General features: G+C 36.2%; 1 protein-coding gene across 2 annotated transcripts in view; it reads right to left on the bottom strand.

The window, feature by feature from the left end:
- Positions 1-18,847, bottom strand: part of LOC124596201 (calpain-5-like) — a 288,416-nt gene that overhangs the window by 24,139 nt on the left and 245,430 nt on the right. For both annotated transcript variants that reach the window (XM_047135248.1, XM_047135246.1), the window contains exons 11-12: positions 9,030-9,235; positions 8,825-8,946 (exon numbers count right to left, since the gene is read on the bottom strand). In XM_047135248.1, the coding sequence (XP_046991204.1) occupies positions 8,825-8,946; positions 9,030-9,235 (328 nt within the window). The remainder of the gene's footprint in view (positions 1-8,824; positions 8,947-9,029; positions 9,236-18,847) is intronic.

The raw sequence follows: 18,847 nt of genomic DNA, 5'->3' as shown, positions 1-18,847 counted from the left end.
CAAAAGTTTTCCATCATACAATTTACATCCAGTGGATTTTATTTACCGTTGTAGAGATAGTTTTGTGTCAGGCATGAGTGACGATAAAAAAAATTAAATTTATTAAAAGATGTCTTATTAAAAGATGTCTCGAAGGCGAAGCTCTGTCTAGGGTAAATCAAAATTTAAGTCAATGGGACACATCAGTTTTGAAAAGTTTTTAAATAAATTTTGGTTGGAAGCTGAACAGGGGAGAATTAAAAGTGAATTTCTGAATGGTCCTAATTATAGGATTAGGGACAGTACTCTCAAAGAGTTTCATAAGAACCAACTTAGGAAATTAACAAACTTAGACAAACCATTTGATAAAACGAGATTGATTGATGCACTCAAAAGGAGATTACCAGAAAGGTTGCAGTGGGATTTAGTACATGGACCTGACAATTGTCTTGAACAATTGTTATGTTATGTTGACAGGCTGGATAGGGCAGTAGAAAGAAGCATGTTCCACAATAATTGAAATGATAGAGTCACAGTGGCAAAAACTACAGAATCGAAGATGTGGTAACATCTATCAGGGTCAAAATGTTAATAGAGACAGAAAATTTGAACATCAGCAGAATAGGGATAATGGGGATAACCATGGGCAATTTAATAGGAGAAACAATCTAGAGGTATCTATCTGGGAAATGGCAGTCCACCTCAGTGGAGGTCCACAGCTCTGAGCGAGGAAACGCAACATGTACGGGACTCTCCCTTTACACTTGCAGTTAGACAATAATAACAGTGTTAATGATGTGGCACATGTATCTGATGTTGAACAGAATGAATATCAGATCACTCATTTATGTTTGGATCAAAAGTTTTGGGATACTATGTTTAATTATAGTAGGTGGCAATCACAAACTGGAACATGAGAGTAATGAGAATTTTGATGTAGTATCTACTAACGATTTCTTCTCTTGGTCAGTAAACAGTATTACTGTTAGCACACTGGACTTGCATTCGGGAGGACAATGGTTCAATCCCGTGTCCGGCCATCTTGATTTAGGTTTTCCGTGATTTCCCTAAATCGCTCCAGGCAAATGCCGGGATGGTTCCTTTGAAAGGGCACGTCCGACTTTCTTCCCCATCCTTCTCTAATACGATCTATTCCCCCAAACAACCCCCCAGTGTTACTGATGTATTTAAAACAGGTGATGACTTTGTTGGATCTGAATTAGGTGGTATTTTTGATGTACATGTAAATGAGAGTGTGAAATAACTTAGGTTGATACGTGGGAGACTGGTAGCTTATTGGAAATTAATGTAGATGAGATGTATGACTTTGATGGTGAAGAGACTTGTGTTGTTAATGATGTTGTTGATGAAGTAATTTTGGGAGAATATGATGATGGTGAGTATCAGGTATTTGTGGAGTTTAAGAATAATGAAGTTTAAGAGTTATTTGTGAATACAGGTAAGGTAAGTGATGTTGTGATGATGTAAGTGAGAGTCATGGAATACTAGTCCAGTCAAAGCAGTTTTTGATTAACGTCATGCAGAGTAGTGATGCAAACAGTAAAGGTGAGTTATCTGTAAACCTAGAGAATAAAGGTGAAAGCTTTTTGAAGTTTGTTTGGGACCAGATTGATGATAACACAGATAAAAGTGCACTCTGGAATTAGTTAGCTGTGGTTAGTCAAAATTTGTATCCAAATTGGTGGAATGAAGTGAAAGAAAGTCTAAGTAGGAAGTGTAATTTTAACAGTAATATATTTTGTATTCCTTCTGTAATAAGTGATGTTAGTTGCACTATGGACTCCATTCATGTGTTCAATCTTCACCCAACCACTTCTGAGTAACCAAAGTAATGCTACGACACAAAATTGTTAAGGCTTTCGTAGCCACTTGTTGACAAACTGCCTATTGGCTTCTGTCTCGGATTCTTCGGCCAATGATCATCTGATGATTTTACTGACATTTCACCAGCACAAGTGGTTGGCATTGTCAAAGCTTCACCCTCCATTGCCGATGGAGGGTGAAGCTTTGACAATGCCAGCCACTTGTGCTGGCGAAATGTCAGTAAAATCATCAGATGAACATCGGCCGAAGAACCCGAGACAGAAGCTAATGCTGTGATACCAGTAAAGTTGATTAAACCCTGCAAAAACCATGTGGATGTCTCATTATATGAAACAGAAAGTGATCTTTGAAGCATCTAATAACGGAGATGATAATTCAGATTTTGGGTGTCCTTACATTAAGATTAAGATTGATCATTGGGAAGAAAACTGTTTGATTGATGAAGGTAGGCCTGATTTGTGGTACATCTGAACAATTTAGAGACAAAATCAAGTATAGTACGAATTTTTTGGGAATTCCTGTTGCACATGTAAAGATACAAAGAGCTACTGGTAAGCAAAGCAAGTATGTAAAATGTCAAGTACTGTTAATGTTTAGTGTAGAGGACAAGACCTATGAATATGAATGCTTAATGATCCCTACAAGCGCAATGTACTTAAGGACAATATTATGGAAATGGAAGAGGATGTAGATGAAGATGAAATGGGAGATACGATACTGCGTGAAGAGTTTGACAGAGCACTGAAAGACCTGAGTCGAAACAAGGCCCCGGGAGTAGACAACATTCCATTAGAACTACTGATGGCCTTGGGAGAGCCAGTCCTGACAAAACTCTACCATCTGGTGAGCAAGATGTATGAGACAGGTGAAATACCCTCAGACTTCAAGAAGAATATAATAATTCCAATCCCAAAGAAAGCAGGTGTTGACAGATGTGAAAATTACCAAACAATCAGTTTAATAAGTCACAGATGCAAAGTACTAACGCGTATTCTCTACAGACGAATGGAAAAACTGGTAGAAGCTGACCTCGGGGAAGATCAGTTTGGATTCCGTAGAAATATTGGAACACGTGAGGCAATACTGACCCTACAACTTATCTTAGAAGCTAGATTAAGGAAAGGCAAAACTACGTTTCTAGCATTTGTAGACTTAGAGAAAGCTTTTGACAATGTTGACTGGAATACTCTCTTTCAAATTCTGAAGGTGGCAGGGGTAAAATACTGGGAGCGAAAGGCTATTTACAATTTGTACAGAAACCAGATGGCAGTTATAAGAATCGAGGAGCACGAAAGGGAAGCAGTGGTTGGGAAGGGAGTGAGACAGAGTTGTAGCCTATCCCCAATGTTATTCAATCTGTATATTGAGCAAGCAGTGAAGGAAACAAAAGAAAAATTCGGAGTAGGCATTAAAATCCATGGAGAAGAAATAAAAACTTTTGAGGTTCGCCGATTACATTGTAATTCTGTCAGAGACAGAAAAGGACTTGGAAGAGCAGTTGAACAGAATGGACAGTGTCATGAAAGGAGGGTATAAGATGAACATCAACAAAAGCAAAATGAGGATAATGGAATGTAGTTGAATTAAGTCGGGTGATGCTGAGGGAATTAGATTAGGATATGAGACACTTAAAGTAGTAAAGGAGTTTTGCTATTTGGGGAGCAAAATAACTGATGATGGTTGAAGTAGAGAGGATATCAAATGTAGACTGGCAATGGCAAGGAAAGCGTTTCTGAAGAAGAGAAATTTGTTAACATCGAGTATAGATTTAAGTGTCAGTCTGAAAGTATTTGTATGGAGCGTAGCCATGTATGGAAGTGAAACATGTGGTGCTACAGAAGAATGCTGAAGATTAGATGGGTAGATCATATAACTAATGAGGAGGTATTGAATAGGATTGGGGAGAAGAGAAGTTTGTGGCGCAACTTGACTAGAAGAAGGGATAGGTTGGTAGGACATGTTCTGAGGCATCAAGGGATCACAAATTTAGTATTGAAGGTCAGCGTGGAGGGTAAAAATCGTAGAGGGAGACCAAGAGATGAATACGCTAAACAGATTCAGAAGAATGTAGGTTGCAGTAGGTACTGGGAGATGAAGAAGCTTGCACAGGATAGAGTAGCATGGAGAGCTGCATCAAACCAGTCTCAGGACTGAAGACCACAACAACAACAACAATGATCCCTAGCCTAGCAGAAAATATATACTATGTTTGTAGATTTATAAGACTAGATAATTATGTTTTGTCTGTCTGGAATTTAGTATGTAAGATGATGTAATTTCTAAAGTTTTTTCTTATCCAATGACTGAGTTAAAATCTATGATACATTATATAATTATGTTCTGTAATATGCACACCAAATAAAAGTTTTGCATCACCTTGGTTCTGAGAGTTCCAGATCTGTACAGAAAATTGGAATAGAGATCAACATAAACGTCATTTCTGACCTTTTTATTGTGCATGAAAACCATACATTGCATGTTGTACCACCATACAGTGAGACCTTCAGAGTTGGTGGTCCAGATTGCTGTAGACACAGGTACCTCTAATACCAGGTAGCACGTACTCTTGCATTGATGCATGCCTATATTCATTGTGGCATACTATCCACAAGTTCATCAAGGCACTGTTGGTCCAGATTGTCCCACTCCTCAATAGCGGTTCGGTGTAGATCCCTCAGAGTGGTTGGTGGGTCATGTCTTCCATAAATAGACCTTTTCAATTTGTCGCAGGCATGTTCGATGGCGTTCATATCTGGAGAACATGCTGGCCACTCTAGTCGAGCTTTGTCATTATACTGAAGGAAGTCATTCACAAGATGTGCACAATGGGGGCATGAATTGTTGTGCATCAAGACAAATGCCTCGCCAATATGCTTGCACTATCGGTCAGAGGATGACATTCACATATCGTACAGCTGTTATGGTGCTTTCTATGACCACCAGTGGCGTATGTTGGCCCCAAATAATGCCACACCAAAACAGCAGGCACCCTCCACCTTGCTGCACTCACTGGACAATGTGTCTAAGGCAATCTGCCTGACCTAGTTGCCTCCAAATACATCTCTGACGATTGTCTGACTGAGGGCATATGCAACACTCATTGGCGAAGAGAATGTAATGTCAATCCTGAGCAGTCCATTCAGCATGTTGTTGGTCCCATTTGAACCATGCTGCATGGAGTCGTGGACCTCATCATGGACATTAGGAATGAAGTTGCACATCATGCAGCCTACTGCGCACAGTTTGAGTCATAACACGACATCCTGTGGCTGCACGAAACTCATTATTCAACACGGTAGCGTAGCTGTCAGTGTTCCTTCGAGCCATAATTCATACGTAGTGGTCATCCATTGCAGTAGTAGCCATTGGACGGCCTGAGTGAGGCATGTCATTGACAGTTCCTGTCTCTCTGTATCTCCTCCGTGTCCAAACAACATCACTTTGCTTCACTCCGAGACACCTGGACACTTCCCTTGTTGAGGGCCCTTCCTGGCACAGAGTAACAATGCGGAAGCAATCAAACCGCAGTATTGACCATCCAGACATGGTTGAGCTACAGACAACACGAGCCGTGTACCTCCTTCCTGGTGGAATGACTGGAACTGATCAGCTGTCGGACCCCCTCCTTCTAATAGGCGCTACTCATGCATGGTTGTTTACATCTTTGGGCGGGTTTAGTGACATCCCTGAACAGCCAAAGGGGCTGTGTCTGTGACACAGTAGCCACGGCCAATGTTTATCTGGGGTAAGGCACATCTTTTTTTGATGTGTGTAGATTTGTGTTTTAGAATTTGATACATATTTTTTCATAATTTGTACTGCAAAAATTAGGAATAGTATGTTAGTATATCTGTGTGTATCACCTTGTTAGTTCATTTTTTTTATTGCAGTTAACTCTGATTATTAATGTTTCATGTGTGAACACTTCTTAATTGCACCTGACATAGTCCCCATATAATTGACTTTGAAAAATTAATAGGGAGAGCATATGCCGTGTAACGTGAAGAAGGTATTGAACAGCATATTTAGTACACAAAACAATGTTTTAGGATTTGATGTGAATGTTAGGCAGGAAGTTACTTATGCATTGGAGTGTGTGATGAGAACTCTAGGGAGGAAACTGAAAGATGTTGGCGGATCAACTCCCCACACTACTGTATGGCTGGACCAGGCTGGACCAGTTGACTTACAAGAGATCACAGGTGCTGGGTAATGTACTCGATCATCCATCAACTACATCAGTGTAGTGACTGAGATTTGTAAATTGTTAGCCAAGACTCCTAAAGACAGTGTTATTTCACATAAATGTATGTTTTTTCAAGTGGCGGGATTGACTTTCCAATACATTATGTAACTTTAAATCAGTATGTATTTTTATTTTATTTTATCAATGGTAAACGAATGTTTTAGATCTCTATATACATAGGTTGGTGTGTGTGGGCAATTAGCAAACAGTGTGGAAGACATTTACTAGTATAGATAATATAACAAGGTGTATACATGTCTGCTTTCATACAATGGTTTTGGTGCTCAAGCTACTCAATTATGTCATCGCTCAAAGTTATTTATGACTCTGTTTACATTATTTATCCTGAGTACATCAATATTGTATCTGACTGGAACTTGATTTGTGGGCAGATTCATGCTTAACTATGTTTTGGATACACCTGCTCATTGCGACTGTGTATGTGTGTACTCAAGAAGAGCGTACAACCATTCATTGAGGCTAGATGCTTCCCACAATTACTTTTTGCATATGATTGAACACATTGATATGATTGTGAGCTTTATTCATTTTGTTGAGTCAAAATATTTTTTGCTGGTTTGTACCAAGTGTAGTTTGGAGTGATGGGTCGGACCTCACAACGTAAACTTAGGCCCTAATATTTTTACATTATTTTGTCCTTTCAGGAGTCAACACATCCTTAAATAATCTAGTTTATGTGGCTGATTGATTTTGTACTGTACCCCTACTCTTCTGGTCTGTACCTGTTGTTGTGAGTTTCTTGAGTCAGCTCATTCGTCGTACACTTAAGCTCTGTTTTTTTTTTTTTTTTTTTTTTTTTTTTTTTTTTTTTTTTTTTTTTTTTTTTTTTCGTTTGAAGATTTTGAAGGTGTGATTGTATGGAAGTTAACTTACAATTTGTAATCATAGTTATATAGCTTGTCTCTGTATTTATTTCCATAGTTTAGTGATACAGTGTTGTACTTCTGACTTTGTATTGTTTGTCTTGTGACAGTATATTCCACAGATCTGAAAATCTGAATTGCATATCCTGATATATGTATAGATTATGACTTGTATAGTAGATATTTTTCTTATGTTTTCTGTAATATGTATCAGATACTTCTATACATCTGTATTCTATTTTTTTGTCATCATTTTGTACACCGTCTGGCTGACCTTATAGTCTGTCACAAAATATTGTAAACACGTTGTTTCCAAATTTGTGCAAGGGATATTGTAAAGGAATATGATCCTCTAGCATTACCTTTCTTTAACCGAAGTAGTTGATACTAGGAATATTTTTGAATCTTGTATAGGTGACCATTATCTCAGCTGTTTAACTAAATGAATTTCGTATGATTTTGTATATGATGTATTATATTTCAGGTTAAAATGTATAAAAAGAAATTACTTTATTATAGTCAATATGTATTAACCCTGTATGTACAGTTAAAATTACTCTTCTTTTAGAAACATTTGAAATTATGAAACATCTGGCATAATTAAAATTCCTATGATTAACTGCACAATCTAACTATATTTAATAAATTTATTTCTGGACTAATTTATAAACTAATTTGTCAAGAAAGTTTGTAAACTCTTTTTGTTTTGTAAACTCTTTGGAATATTGTTAGTACCGCAGAGTGAGTCAGTAGCAGTGCGCATGCCTCTAATGGAATTGGACTTGTTTTTAATTTTGGCAATAACAATGTAATTTTTGGTTTTATGGAAGTGGAGATTGTAAAGACAGTGTGATACAGAAGAATGTGGCATAATAAAAAACAAGTGCAAACAAAAGGTATGCAAGAGGCTTATCATATCATCTGGAACCTACAAAGTTAAAAAATTTCAGCCTCAAGAATTTATCCCTAGATGTGACAAACTGCAGCCAACAACAAGGGGGGGGGGGGGGGGGGAATAAGTTATGTGTACATCTTACTCCTCTCGAAGCTTATGAAACAAATCTATTATTTAGAAGAATGAAAAATTCAATTGGTGTTGTGAGAGAGAATAAGATTATGCTCTACACTATTTTCCATTAGTGCAGCAAAAAATCATTAAACGATGAATGAACTTTATAGAAAAAGTTTGAAAATCAATTATAATACATCTAAAATACTGTACAATTAAAACACAAAAAGAAATTAGTAAAGTTAACTATGAGATCAAAGAATGAGTTGAGGAATAAGCAGGAGACAGGAGAGGAATAAGCAGATGAGCAAAATTGGGTTGGAGTGTCGTTAGTAAACTAAACAGTGGTTTTCAAAAGCTTCTAATGTTCATAATAGGGAAGTCAGTGAGTATTGATAGTTTTAACTTAAATCAGCGATACACAGACTTTAAATGTGAAAACCATTCAAAAACAGATGATTGCTCAGTGATTAAAGGAAAGATGGATGTTACTAATCACTAGGTGATACAGGAAAACAAGTAAATGGATCTGCAATAAACTAGGGTAGAAGACATAATTGTGAATGAAATTGAATTGAAATGGAGATGGGTTCAGTTGAATGGATGATGGATAGACTAAGAAAGTTGTTTTCGCAATTAACAGAGATAAGACAAGACTATATGATGACCTAATGAAGGATGGATAGATGCAATTAGAAAAGACAGAGAAGCAACATGCAGGCATATAACTGAAGACTGTAAAGCATGTAATACACTAGATAAGGTCTTTATCCAGCAATAGATGTCAAATGGCTGCTACTGCTGTGGCTGCTGCTGCTGCATAAAAAAAATTAATAAGTGCCTTTTGTATGTTACACTTACAACCAATTCTGTCCATTTTCTTAAGGCCTTCAGCTCCTTTAACATGGACCACTGTAACCCACACAGGATATCCTGATTTACAGCAGTAACATGTTTTGTATGGTACATCCCGCTTTATTGTCCTGTAAATACAAAAAATAAACATTATATATTAAAATTAACACTGTGCACTATGTAAAATAATGTCATTTAGATTCTCTCTTACCGTAATTTAATATTTGAGGTAGAGAAAATTCGAACGAAATAGCCTCCTGTGTCTCCTGGTTTCAGTGTTGTTGGAATCAAGATGTAACGTCCTCTAGGCAAATGTCCTTTGTAAAAAATCTCCCTTTTCCTTATATAATTAAATGATACAATAGTTGGATTGTGTTCCCATTGCTTGTGAAGGCGGTATTTGCGGTTTTCTTCAACCTGCATAATTGAAAGTTTAATAACAATTATTTACTTATACATTCAGATACAAACAGTTTAAAAAGTACAGCAAGAGTTGTGTTAACCATAAAAACTGAAAGACATAAACTGGTATGAGAGATGTTAATCTCAAGTGAAAAATTATTCCAGGAAGTCAACATTGGTAAATGACAAGCAAGGATTAAGCCTGCAAGAACAACAAGCAAACCAGCTGATTCAATGAGAAAAGCAAAGAGCTGTTAAAACAATGAAAATCTACACTATGGCATATTAAAATATTCAGAACTCTGCAAGACTTTAAGAAGAGTCATGATAACTGACATAAAAAGGATAAAATGATGAACAAATACAAGTGAGGTTATAGAACAAGATGAATTTAACGAGCACTAGGCATAAATCTTCAACTGTAAAGAAGAATAATAGTAACAGATTGAGATAATGGTCAAATAATTGTTTCTTTAATGATCTTGTCCCTCCTCCTTGTCAGTGTTTTCCTTACTGATTCTATGGAGAACCACCATATTTGTTACCTTTCTTACCTACAGTTCACTTAATTTTCTATAGCACCATGAAAGACGGCAGTGCCTTCTGGGTAGGCCGTGGTAATACTCATCAGGCACTTCGCCTTTCATTTTGTTTCAATGATTATCATACAATTTCATTTGCCTTTGGTGTATCTAAATTTTCCGATTGATATTAATCTGATGGACTATTTGGGATAGGGTAAACCACTGACTGATCTCACAGTACTTGCATCACTTGAGTAGCAGTAGGAGAATTAAACTCGGCTAGAGAGACAGATTTTTGGATGCTGGAGGTGACCACTGCATTAGGGGCACCTTCAGAACTTTCTCTGAGCAGCAGGCAAGTTCTCGGCACCTTCTCATTGCTAGCCTTCCCTTTGCAGTCACCTTAACTGGCCATGGGCCCTACAGGGCAGTGGATTATGGGCCGCCATTGTGGTTCTGGTTTTACATTAAGTGTGAAACAACATATTAATGCACTCCTGTGTTTTCACATTTCATGAATATGTGAGATGCAACACTAGTGCCATCTGTTCAAAGCAGACAAAATCCAGTGGAGATATGTTTGTGATGCCGAGATAGAGATAGCACGTAGGAATGAACACGTCAGTGACTGCACATGCAGAAATGTCCAATTTCAGTGTTTAAATCAGAATTTATCCACGTTTTATGTGCTGAATAATTTTATTTATGTAAAAGCATGTACAAGTCCAATTAACATTCTCTCTCTCTCATAATTACCCTTAAAGGTAACATGTATTGCACCCTCTTTCATTATCAATAACTGAATTGCATTGCAAAATAATAATTCAGATGACAGTCTCTGTATAATTAAAGAAAATATGTTAAAGGATTAGTAAGGACTGTTTTATAATTTAGTGTTCTAGTATTGTTGATGCAAAGATAATTATCTAAATGTGTGTCACTGAATTGAAATATAAACTGAGCAAGGTTTTGGGGTTAGTACACTGGACTTGCATTCAGGAGGACGATGGTTCAAACCCTCATCCAGCCATCCAGATTTAGGTTTTCTGTGATTTCCCTAAATCACTCCAGGCAAATGCCGGGGTGGTCCCTTGAAAGGATATGGCCAATTTCCTTTCCCGTCCTTGGCACCACCTGAGCTTGTGCTCCGCCTCTAATGGTCTTGTTGTCGATGGGGTATTAAAGCCCAATCTTCCTTTTGAACTGAAATATATGTAATTCACCATTATTTATAATTATATTCCACTGTTTCTTTTGAATTCAGTTATTGTTGCTATCCTGTATTCCAGAACTGCAAACTGTAGACAGATTCAATTAATTTTGAATTTGACCATGAGAGCAAACTGTCTATTTAAGAAGTCTATTTTTTTAAAATACTATATTAGACATGAAAGTTCAAATATTAATTCATAAAGAAGGCTGAATTCTGAATGATTTCATGTGGCTCTTAGTCACTTTGCACACTTGTAGCCAAGGCAGATGCATTCAATATTCAGGAAGAGTACTCTGCACACCTTAAGTTGAATGATTGGACTGAATGTGATAACACTGATTGTGTTCTATGGTAGTGGTGAAAAGAATGTACTATCTGAGTGCATCCAGATGCCTGCAGAGTGCTCGTATGCTTTTCAAATGCCTCTGAATACTTTTCAAATGCCTCTGAATGCGGTGTTTTTCATGTACTATTGTTTCCGAGTGGGCATGGCTTTAAGTGTATTTAACTGAGAACAAATTAATAAAAAAGTAATTAATGCACAAAACAGAATTTTTCAGTCTACCATGGAAAAATAAATCACTGCCGGAACATCCCAATTTGTATTTGAGAGTTAATATCTTGAATTACCACAACTAATACTATACCATTTTGTTTTCTATTACATGAACTAGCATTAAAAATATTTATTACTTATAGTACTAGATTTCTTAGATGTTAACTTTAATATCTAATATCCTAGTAAGTCATATTGGTCTCAGATCTTTTATAGTTTTGGAATTGTGCAGTTTACACAGATGACAAGTTCTGATAATGCGATTGGGATCTCATAAATTGTACAGCTAGGCTACAGTTTAACATCTCATCACTGCTGAGGTCAATAGTCTTGTATCAAATGAAAATTCAACTCAGAAAATTAATAAATTAAGAGTCAGAATTGTTCACTAGTACATATTTTGAGCAAGTGAAATCTGTAGTACTGCCAACAGACATATACAAAAATAAAAGTGACACACTACTCAGCTTTTGGTACTCTATTCCTGATGAAGGAACTATATTCTCCAAAACATGGGTAGGGCATCACTTTTACTTTTATATGTGTCTGTTCGCAGTACTAAAAGTTTCACATCCTGGAAGTAATACAGGATCAGGAATTCTGTCACATAACTTATTAATTTTCTCAATAGATCCTTGCTCAAGGAAAACTTGGAGAAGACCACATCTATTGCCTCTGTACGAAAACATATTGGTATTTTACTGAAATGATTTATGGAATCATGGTAATCAGAATTACTGCATGGATATTTGAATCTCTCTCCTGTTGAATATGACTCCAGTGTCATAACGTGACTGCCACCCCACAAAGTTTTCCAAATTGTGTGACAGCAAGCTTGTTTGTAACTACCTGGGTGGCCACCACCAACAAACATTCAGCACTGGCAGGCAAAATGTGGAGGATTAATGGGATAAAGTCAATAGTACTTTATAAAATATGACACATGAATATGTGACATGCAAAATAGTGCAAAATGAGAAAGAATTGTCATAGTCTGACAGCATAAGAGATATTTACTGTGAATCAGAGAGAGCTGCATTATAGACAACCAAATCTGAAGCCCTACTGATAAACACACACTTGACATAGTTAAAAGAAGCACAAATATAGCTGTCTGAGAAGCATTTAATGAACTGCATAAACCCTCATAAATTTTAAGAAACTTTTAACTCAATGCAACTAAATGCATTGTAATGCAATATGTAGTTTCCAATAAGTGGACTCACTCACAACAGTTAAATACTTAGGGCTACCCATCTGGTGTAACTCACAATGAACACTCACATAAACCTTGATGGATGCTAGGCTGTAGTTCTATGTAAGGATCATATGGAAGAATGATTCATCCAAGACTGTAACAATACAACTAACCAGTTGTTGAGTGATGATGATGATATGATGATGCCTGAGTGCACAGCTGCATTGTCTTTAGCATCTGTACTAAAATCTTATGAGAGGAGTCAGATTAATTTGTCAAATTGACTAGTTCCAGCTTTAACCTAACACATTGATATGTGCAAGACTCATCTCAAAGAGAGGATACCACACACAAACCACAAAAGAATCTATTGCTGAAGCACAGATTATGAACAAAGGGTGGGTCAGGCTCAAATGCACAGAAGCCTTCCGAAGTAAATGTACCACATGACTTACATCTACATCTACATCTATGTGGATACACTGCAAATCACATTTAAGTGCCTGGCAGAGACTTCATCGCACCACCTTCACAATTTTCTATTATTCCAATCTCGTACAGCATACGGAAAGAGCAAATGCATATATCTTTCTGTACAAGCTCTGATTTCACTTATTTTATTATGGTGATCAATTCTCCCTATGTAGGTTGGCTTCAACAAAATATTTTCGCATTTGGAAGAGAAAGTTGGTGATTGGAATTTCGTGAGAAGATTCAGCCGCAACAAAAAATGCCTTTGTTTTAATTATGTCCACCCCAAATCTTGTACCATTTCAATATCTCCCGTATTTCAATGCAGTGAATTATTATTCTAAATAGAGAACAGTATCACAAGGCGAGCCTCAGGGCTCCATTTTTGGGCCAATCCTGTCCCTATTCTATGTAAATGACTTATCCAAAAATACAAATTCCTCAACAGTTCTGTTTTCAGCCAATAATTCTGTTTTAATAAAAGATGATGGTGTGGAAAAAAATTCTGAGCTCGATAATGAGCACACTGGATACCCTAGAAAATTAGTTCCAACTAAATGGGCTGAAACTGAACACTGCAAAAACCCATATGGTACATTTCAAAACCAAACATTCAAAATGTGTGGAACTTAAAATACAACATAACAAATAACTTATGGAAGAAGTGGACATGATCAAACCTCTAGGACTAAATGTGGGCAAGGTGGAATCCACATACTGACTTCCTGTCATACAAACTATGCAGTTTTGCATTTGTAATGCAAATACTAGCAAATTCTACTGACATGAGTACACAAAAGATAAGAAGAGATACAAGAGTAGTTATTTTGAATCTGTCATTAGGTATGGTACAACTATCTGGGAAGTTCAAATATCATGGCTGGAATACAGCAGCTACACAAGAAAATTATCAGACACATGCCTACTGCACAGCAAACAAAATCTTGTCACTCATTATTTCAGAAACTGCACATCCTAACTCTTCCTTCCATATATATTTATGAAATCATAACGTTGCTGAAACTTTCCAGGCAGATTAACGTTGTGTGCCAGACCTGACTCAAACTCGGGACTTTGCCTTTTGTGGGCAAGTGCTCTACCAACTGAGCTTCCCAAGCACAACTCACGCCCCATCCTTACAGCTTTACTTCCGCCAGTACCTCGTCTCCACCTTCCAAATTTGTGTGCTGTTATCTCATGCTCTAGCCTATAAAATGCACAGCTTTATGCCACCTGCACCCTCTGCCTGCAGCCTTAGCTAGCCCACAGATGGGTCCACACTCTCTCAGGAGCCACTAGACACTTCCCCCCAACCCCCACCCCTCATCTCAACCCACACCACCACCCACCAAACCCAGTACATTCACTGTGGGCTAGGAAAGAGTTGGCAATTGACTAAGCACTACATGCATGTGCCTCTGTGTGTGTGTGTGTGTGTGTGTGTGTGTGTTTTTTTTTTTTTTTCCAACGAGCTTGAAAAAGTAAGTGCATTCTGAAAGCTAACCAAGTTCTGTACCTTCTACCAACTGAAATTATATGCATAGACCACACAGTATATGCAGAAGACCAAATATGACAAGTTAATGGGCAAAACCATATTTAATACGAAGCCATAGATTCTAGAAATAAGGCCACAGCAGATTCTGTGGGAGAAATGCTACTATTCAGTCAGAGAATTCATAGAGGATGAAATGATCATTTAAGCAAAGGTAATTAAGTGTTAGATATTTTTATTTGTTGTATGTATATATAACAAAATTTTATTATTATTATGTTATTGTTTGTTAACATAAGCTGTTCTATGCTTATGGTGAAATTTTACCGCAATTTTCATGTGTCTTTTGTGCCTGAAGCAGTGATGTAGATTATGTAAATTATGAGACTAATAAACCACAATTCACATATGGCCACATAAACTTTATTCTAATGGTATTAATCCCACACTTTCAAAATGACAGAAAACCAATGAGCCCCCTAAATTTTTTTAAGAGGTACAGGTTTGTTCTTGTATATCTGGATTGTTATTCATTCTAGTTCCAAAGCAAATGTATGCACAAAAATAAAAATATTAATTAATGTAAATTGTGATGTGTATCTTTGGCTATCTCATGTATATTTGTGTTGTTTGGATTGCATAAAATCCTCATTGCGTCTTCTAAATGACTGGACAACCAATTGTGATATTTATTTTTCAAGTAGTTAATTTTAGAAAATGGAGCTTCACAAAGGTAAGTTGAAGGCAATAGTGTTGAAATAAACCGAGCAAGGTCTTGTGATTTTTATAACTGCATCTCCAAAATTCATCATACTCCTTCTTTACATGATGTTTTATAAATTGAGCTTTAAGCTGTGTGTCATGTTGAGTTCAATTATTTTATGCATCAAATGAGTTTTATGAAACCCAGATTGGTAGAATAATTTGAGATCAACGTGTCCAACAAGCTAAGGATTCTGTACAAGAATGAAACAGTCTTGAATATTTAAAAGTTGCAAATCTGTTTTTATTTCTTTGAAATAGGCCACCATGACTTGGTAAATACTACTGGTGATACTTAAGTCTGATCAGTGCATAGCAACAGTTGAAAAACTGTTCATTTATACACAACTGCTGTTTGTCTTCAAATGCAAATTTTTATTAATTATTTGCTCAATTATCTTGTTGGGTCTTTGCATTCCAAATCAGGGTTGTTGAGTTTTTAGTAATATTGGAAAAAAAAGGTATAAGTGTTCACTGGTCATCGTTATCACTTACCGCACATTTTCTACTGCTTTGTTGTAAGAATAAAATACTTTCAGATTTCAAATTGATGAACTGTTACAGCACTTTTTCTTGCTTAGCCATTCGACAGCAATATCTAGGACAACGTCACTGCTACACACTTGTAATTCTTCAAACACTTCTTTAAATTTTTGGAGATTAAGTTCAAGTGCACGAATGAAATTTATAATGCTTATGACAGTTTTCATCAAATCTTTAATTTGTTATCTGAAATTTGACACGCCAAGCTTTCTTCATGCATAAGGCAGTAAATTGAGAGTAAATCTTGTAAATTCTCTTTCCTCTTAATCAGTTTTATCAAAACACTGGTTACACCCATCACTGATAGAGGGCTGCTCTTTACATGCTGATATTAAACTGGTAGATAATCTATATTTTCCTGCAAAATATTTAATTCCATCCTTAAAATCACAAAATTTTGTGTAAACTCTCACGGTTATAATTGCTATGAAGTCTCTTTAATCCTATTCTCCTGTCATTTGTGCAAAATACACAAGATACCAAAATCAACATTGAACTTATATCTTCACTGGAATCATGTGGAAGACTAAAGTATTTGCACTTTTTTACTTCATTAATTACTCCTAAAATTCTGAAAGTGTAAGCTTGTTTATTTCAGCCAGTGTTTGTTTATTGTTTGAGAAAACATTATCATAATGCTTCACTAATTCAGCATCAGTGAAAGGTTTACAATTAGTGCAGCATCTACATTTGGCAGTATCAGCATAGTTTGATGCAAATGTCCTTCAGACATATTTGCATGCATGTCTGAAGGAACAGACATTGCTGATGATTTATTTATTTATTCATCTGTAAACAAATTTCTTTGTATGGATGTTGTCATTATACATACATATGTACATTATTTTGTCATATAAGATAATGAAATACAAGCTATATATAATAAATTGATAATATATACATATATGTATATTACACACACAATTTATCATTGAATTACATAAAGCAGAAGAACCTGCTTCAATCAAAAGAAATATATCACACGACTCCTCTAATACTTGTATGGGTAAATTACAATCTAGAATGTCTACTTTATAATTGATTAAGCTGATTATTTATTTATGCCAATTTTATGCTGCATGAATTCTCTAATCAAGTAAAAATTATTTTTTAATAAATATTTTTTAGGAATGATTTAAATTTACAGAGTTCCTTTATGCTTTTGATTTCTTTTGGCAATTTATTGTATATCTTGACACCTTGGTAAAACACAGTGATTTGGGTTTTAGTTTTATTCGTTCTGTCTAGGTACAAGCAATTACTGTCTCTGGTTTGGTGATCATGTATGCAGCTGTTTGCCAAGTATTGCTCAATATTTTTGTGAATAAAAACTGTAGTTTGCAAGATATATTCACTTGGGATTGTCAGAATACCCCATTTTTTAAATAGCTCACTGCAGTGTGCTCTTTTGTGACTCTTGCTCATTATTCTGACAGCTTGTTTTTGCAATCTCCACACATATTTCACATTTTGGGCATTTGCACCCCAGAATGTTACGCCATAACTTATTATAGAATGTATGTGTGCAAAGTAAGTCATTCTCTGGCATGAACTATTGCACACAGTGACTAATATTCGTAAGGCATAGCATGCTGTGCTAATTTTTTTTCCCAAGCATCCTGATATGTTCATCCCATTTTAATTGTTGATCAACATATATACCCACAAATTTTGTGCTGGCTACACACTCTACAGTTTCATTTTGAACTTTAAGTTTTGTCATATTCATTTTTTTCTTTGTATAGAAGTTTATGTTATTAGTCTTCTTCACATTAAGGGTTACTTTGTTGTTATTTGACCAGTTGTGAACTTCCATAAGCGCCTTTTCAACTTTTACATTTGACATTTCTGGTGTCCTGTCTGTAATTATTATATTGCTGTCATCAGCAAACAACACTGTTTCTCCTTGTGTTACCCACTGTGGGAAGTCATTGATATAAATAAGAAATAGTATTGGGCCTAACACACTCCCTTGAGGTACTCCAATGTTCAAATATTCTTCATCTGGAAGTTGTTTCACTAAGTAATTTGAGTTACTTGAAATTTGAGATGTCTCCATCCTCTGCACTGTCTGCACGGTAAGATCTAAACTATTTATTTACAACCCCCCTGATTCCTAGTGCTTCAAGTTTACCTAGCAGTATTTCATGGTCAACTGTATCAAATGCTTTGCTGAGATCTAGGAAAATGCCTGTTACTTGTTCTCCTTTATCTAGGGCTTCTAGAACTACTCTTGTAAATTTTTCTATGGTTGCTTCTGTTCCCTTTCCAGTCCTGAAACCAAACTGTTCTTTGCATAGGAGTTGGTATTTATTTAAGTAGTCCGTCTGTCTGTGTTTCATAATAGTTTCCATTATTTTTGAAAAAGAAGACAGCAATGAAACTGGTCTGTAATTCTCTATATTTTCTGTATCACCTTTTTTGTGTATGGGAAGAATTTTAGCGTGCTTTAGACAATTAGGGTAGCAACCTGATGAGAACGACTCATTCATAATGTCTGCTATATTAATTATAAAATGTATTCACAAATTGTGAATACAATATTTATGGTTTATTACAGTCACATGAAACTTTGTGCCAGACACAGACTCAAACCTGGGTTTCCTATTTATCAAGAGCATTCGCCTTAACCACTTTGGCTATCCATTCACACCTCCTGGACAGATCAAAACTTCCATATGTCACCAATATGGGAGACATACATGGAGAGCTGAAGTGACAAACAGGAAATTTGGATTTAAGTCCCAGTTTGACACAAAATTTTCATGTGTTTGTAATAAATCATACAGCTGTTGTGATATCATAGTCACAATCTGTGAATACATTTCATAATTTAATGCGGCTGTAGTCTGAAGGACATTTGCA

Source organism: Schistocerca americana, chromosome 2 (genome assembly GCF_021461395.2).
Source record: "Schistocerca americana isolate TAMUIC-IGC-003095 chromosome 2, iqSchAmer2.1, whole genome shotgun sequence".
Taxonomy (NCBI): domain Eukaryota; kingdom Metazoa; phylum Arthropoda; class Insecta; order Orthoptera; family Acrididae; genus Schistocerca; species Schistocerca americana.
This window is presented reverse-complemented; position numbering and strand designations above follow the sequence as displayed.